This window comes from Otolemur garnettii, unplaced genomic scaffold (assembly GCF_000181295.1).
Source record: "Otolemur garnettii isolate 467f Iridium unplaced genomic scaffold, OtoGar3 scaffold00013, whole genome shotgun sequence".
Taxonomy (NCBI): Eukaryota; Metazoa; Chordata; class Mammalia; order Primates; family Galagidae; genus Otolemur; species Otolemur garnettii.
In genome coordinates, this window is record NW_003852408.1 from 10039015 (window position 1) to 10043511 (window position 4497).

Below are 4497 nucleotides of genomic sequence, written 5' to 3' on the forward strand. Positions count from 1 at the left end.
GATCCTCTTGCCTCAATTTTTCTATTTTTAGTAGAAACAGGTTCTTGCTCTTGCTCAGGCTGGTCTCGAACTCCTGAGCTCAACCAACCCACCTGGCTTGGGCTCCCAGAGTGCTTGGATGACAGGTGTGAGCCACTGCACCTGGCCTTCTTGGTAGTGTTTTCATTTCCTTTTAGATTGAGATGGGAAGACCTTTCCCGTAAAGGGCAAGATAGTAAATATTTTAGGCTTTGCAGGTTCTATAGTCTCTGCTACCACTCAGCTATTGTAGTGTGTAAATTAATGGTTCTGTGTTCCAATAAAACTTTATTTACAGAAACAGGTATTGGGCAATCAATTGACTCTTGTTTTGGATGGATTTGTGTACTTCTGGAATAACTAAGGATGCTAGACGTCCAAACTGAGGGAATGTTGGAGTACTCTTATATCTGCTGTGATTATAACATATTTATATAACATTTAGTATATATGTATTTTTAAGTTTCATATTAATGTGCAAGTAACAATTAAGTTACAATGTTTGCATTTGTTAGGTGCAATCCCCATTGTAGTTGTGTCCCTCACCCAGGAGGTATGCCATGCATCCTTACATTGTGCCCATTAGGTGGGAGCACACCAGTCCCCCTCCCTCTTCCTCTCTCCCCTCCCCCCAACTTTTGTTGTGTTTATAATAATCTCATTTCTTTTCTTTTCCAGAAAAGATTATGTATAATGGAGTTACTACTTTCTAGGGCTGACAACTTCTACATTTTAAAAAGAGTTTATATTTATTTTATTACTTTTTTTTGGCTTGTTTTAGACTTCTGAGAAGGAAATAATCAGTAAAGAGCAAGGTAATGTTAAAGCACAGGGGGCTTCCGATGTCGTTCTTTATAAAATTGACGTCCCTGCCAATAGATACGACCTCTTGTGTCTGGAAGGATTGGTTCGAGGACTTCAGGTCTTCAAAGAAAGGTAAGGAAGGAAATATGTTTGTTAAATACTTTGCTAAGCTGGATTTTTTTTTCCTAGTAATTATCAGCAACCATTATTTAAGTTTCTAGAGAAAAACTTGTTGTGTAGGAATATAGCTTTAGGTCTCCACAGAGGGAAGATTTGAGGATAAGGTTCATGTAGATTTTACCGACCTGAAAATTTATGTGCATATTGAGTCTGTCATTTTGGGAGTGTATGAAAACTGGTGGCTAATGATTTTATGGCTTCTTAAAAAATTCGTTGTGTAATATTCCTTAGTAATATAATTGGAATAGACGGTTTAGTGGATTTGTTAAAGATTGAGAGGAAAAGTACAGATAGCAATACTTTACATGCTTTTGCCTTAAGAATTCTAAGGCAGCTCTAAAGTGGAGCTTTCTAACTGGAAAACTGAAGATCACGAGATCAGGCTGTATGATCTTGAGCAAGTTAATTGGCTGCTTCTGCTTCAATCTTCTAATCTATAAAGATTTTAAAGACCCTTTCCAACTCTTCATGTAATAAATATAGAAGGTAATGAATATATAAAGTGGGACAGAGGTGAAAAAATAACTATTAAAAATAATTATTTTTGGTTTTGATTACTTACATGTTATCTGGTCAATTGCAAAAAAGAGCCTCTGGCTGATGGGCTGCATTCTGAAGCTATGAGGCTTCAGATGAGTGATGGGTGTCGGTGAAATGATGATGATGAGGTGTTTGGTTAAGGATGGTTAAAATTTTGGAGTTGACCCAGTTGGTTTTCTATGTGACAATCAGATGTTTATATTTCAGGATCAAGGATAACTCCTTAGAGTGTGTTTCCAAAAACTGCCTCATCGTAATGTGTATTTCCAATAGACACCTCATTTTGGAAATCCACCTCACATGGAATTAGGAAAGCAACTTAAAATCTTTGCTACTTAAAGTGGACCAGCAACATCTGGGTCACCTGGATGCTCATTAGAAATGCTGAATCTTTGCCTCCACCCAACACCTATTCAGCCAGAATATGTGCCCCATTGTAAGCAGAATGAAGTTGAAGAACCATTGCCTTAAAACAGTAGTTCCCAGCTTCTTTTGATGATACAAATTCTCTGGAGAGGCCTTCAAAGTACACCATTTACCACATCTTTGTTTTGACTTTTTTGATTCAGCAGGTCCAAATGAGAATAGGGAATCTGTATTTTTATTTTATTTTATTTATTTATTTATTTAGAGACAGAGCCTTACTTTCTTGCCCTCGGTAGAGTGCCATGGCGTCATAGCTCACAGCAACTTCCAGCTCTTGGGCTTAGGCGATTCTCTTGCCTCAGCCTCCTGAGTAGCTGGGACTGCAGGTGCCCACCACAACACTTGGCTATTTTTTGTTGCAGTTTGGCCGGGGCTGGGTTTGAACCCGCCACCCTTGGTATAGGGGGCTGGTGCCCTACTCACTGAATCTTTGCCTCCACCCAACACCTATTCAGCCAGAATATATGAGCCACAGGCACCACCCAGAATCTGTATTTTTAATAACCCATTTTTTTTTTTTTAGAAGCTCAGAAGCTCATGATTGGAATTAAATTTAAATGTTGCCTAATCTAGCTCCTCAGCCAGAGGCTCTTAAATGTCCCTTAAACAGTTGCTTAAATAATGGTTTAATAGCCTCTACTGAGACTCCATTGACAGGAAACACATTACGCTGAGGCATTGTATACCATTTTTGGACAATTTAAATGTCGCAAAGCTTTTTTTAAAAATTAAATGATAGCTGTGTACATTAATGCAATCATGGGGTACAGTGTGGTGTTTTCACATACAATTTGAAATATACAAACTTTGTTTTTGTTTTTAAATATTCAGCTAAATTTGACTTGTAACTCAACCCATTGTCCTAATTTTGTTCATTTTGTATATTGCTTATATACAACATAGAGCATAATTAGTTATCAAATGTTTTGCTAATTATGACTAAGTGCATTTTAATATTATTTTAGGATAAAGGCACCAGTATATAAACGGCTAATGCCTAATGGAAAAATCCAGAAATTGATTATCACAGAAGAGGTAATAAGGATATATTCTTATTTCCCTTTTAAAAAATATATTTTGTGTGTATGTGTGTATAGTGGGGAGGGAAAGGAGCAAAGCTGACCCTGCTGCCAAGTGTGATTTTCTTTGATCCTTTGCTAAAATGGGTATATAAGAGTGTCTAGCTCTTAAAAATTGTCAGTTTTTTTTTAAACCAAAAGGGGACAAGGCACCTTATAATAAGTTTGGAAAATATTATAAATATATATTTATATAAATATTATAAATACATATTTAAAGCACATTTGAGATATAATTGTATAAACTGTAGGGGTTTTTTTATTTTTATTTTTTTGACAGAGAGTCTTATTGTTGCCTAGGCTAGAGGGCCATGCTGTCAGCCTAGTTCACAGCAACCTTAAACTCCTAGGTTCACGCGATCGTCCTGCTTTAGCCTCTCAAATAGCTGGAAATACAGGTGCCTACCACAACACCTGGCTAATTTTTCTATTTTTAGTAGAGATGTTCAGGCTGGTCTTAAACTCCTGAGCTTAAGGGATTCTCCCACGTTGGCCTCCAAGGATGCTAAGACTATAGGTGGGAGCCATTATACCTGACCTAAACTGTAGAACATTAATAAAATTTTCAAAGATAAACTTTTTGGAGGATTATTTCAGTAAAAATATGAACTATGAACACATGAAAGATTGTTTTTTCCTCAATTATTTAGATTTTCAGAAATCTTACTAAAATATAAATTGCACGAATACTAGAATATAAATTCCATGTCTCTGGTTTACCACTTAATTTTATTACTTGTTGACCAAATAAATGAATATATACTTGTGTAAATAAAAATTTATAACAGTGTCAAAATGCAGCTGCCTTTCCACAACAGCTGTTAGTACAATGAGAGGCCTGTTTACTGTCCCTAATGATAATTGTGAATTTCAGACAGCAAAACTACGCCCCTTTGCTGTGGCAGCGGTTCTCCGCAATATAAAGTTTACTAAAGATCGATATGACAGCTTCATTGAACTTCAAGAGAAGTTACATCAGAATATTTGCAGGTTTGTATGCCTCTTCTCATCTGCTCTCTCCTTGTGTTCCCCTCTTCCCTTCCTCACCTTCTTCTTCCCTTCTCTTTCCTCTCGGCTCCTTCTCACTTCCACCTTCCTTCCCTTTATCCATCTCTCCTTCCTTTCTTCCCCTGCAGATTTTTTTCAAAGCAGTTCTAAATTAATAGTATGTAATAGGAATAAGAGTTGAACTTTGCTCTATCAGGCAGATCTGTGTTACTGCTTACACGTGGTGTAAATGCATGAAGAAACAGGAGAACTGTTTTGAACGCTGGATAGAGAAGAATTATCTAGAGACTTTTCTGGGGTGGTTCTTTATTTTTGTTTTTGGTTCAAATCAGTAGTGTATTATGCTAGGTAATTCGATAATTTGAAGTATGATCTATCATTTTAAAAATGAAAATAGGCTCGGTGCCTGTAGCTTCCTGGTTAGGGTGCTGGCCACATATAC

General features: G+C 36.8%; 1 protein-coding gene across 1 annotated transcript in view; it reads left to right on the top strand.

Annotated features, from left to right (window-relative positions):
- FARSB (phenylalanyl-tRNA synthetase beta subunit) overlaps nucleotides 1-4497 on the top strand; it is a 72364-nt gene that overhangs the window by 6184 nt on the left and 61683 nt on the right. The window contains exons 3-5 of the mRNA XM_023510367.1: nucleotides 800-954; nucleotides 2934-3003; nucleotides 3922-4037. Of these exons, the coding sequence (XP_023366135.1) occupies nucleotides 800-954; nucleotides 2934-3003; nucleotides 3922-4037 (341 nt within the window). The remainder of the gene's footprint in view (nucleotides 1-799; nucleotides 955-2933; nucleotides 3004-3921; nucleotides 4038-4497) is intronic.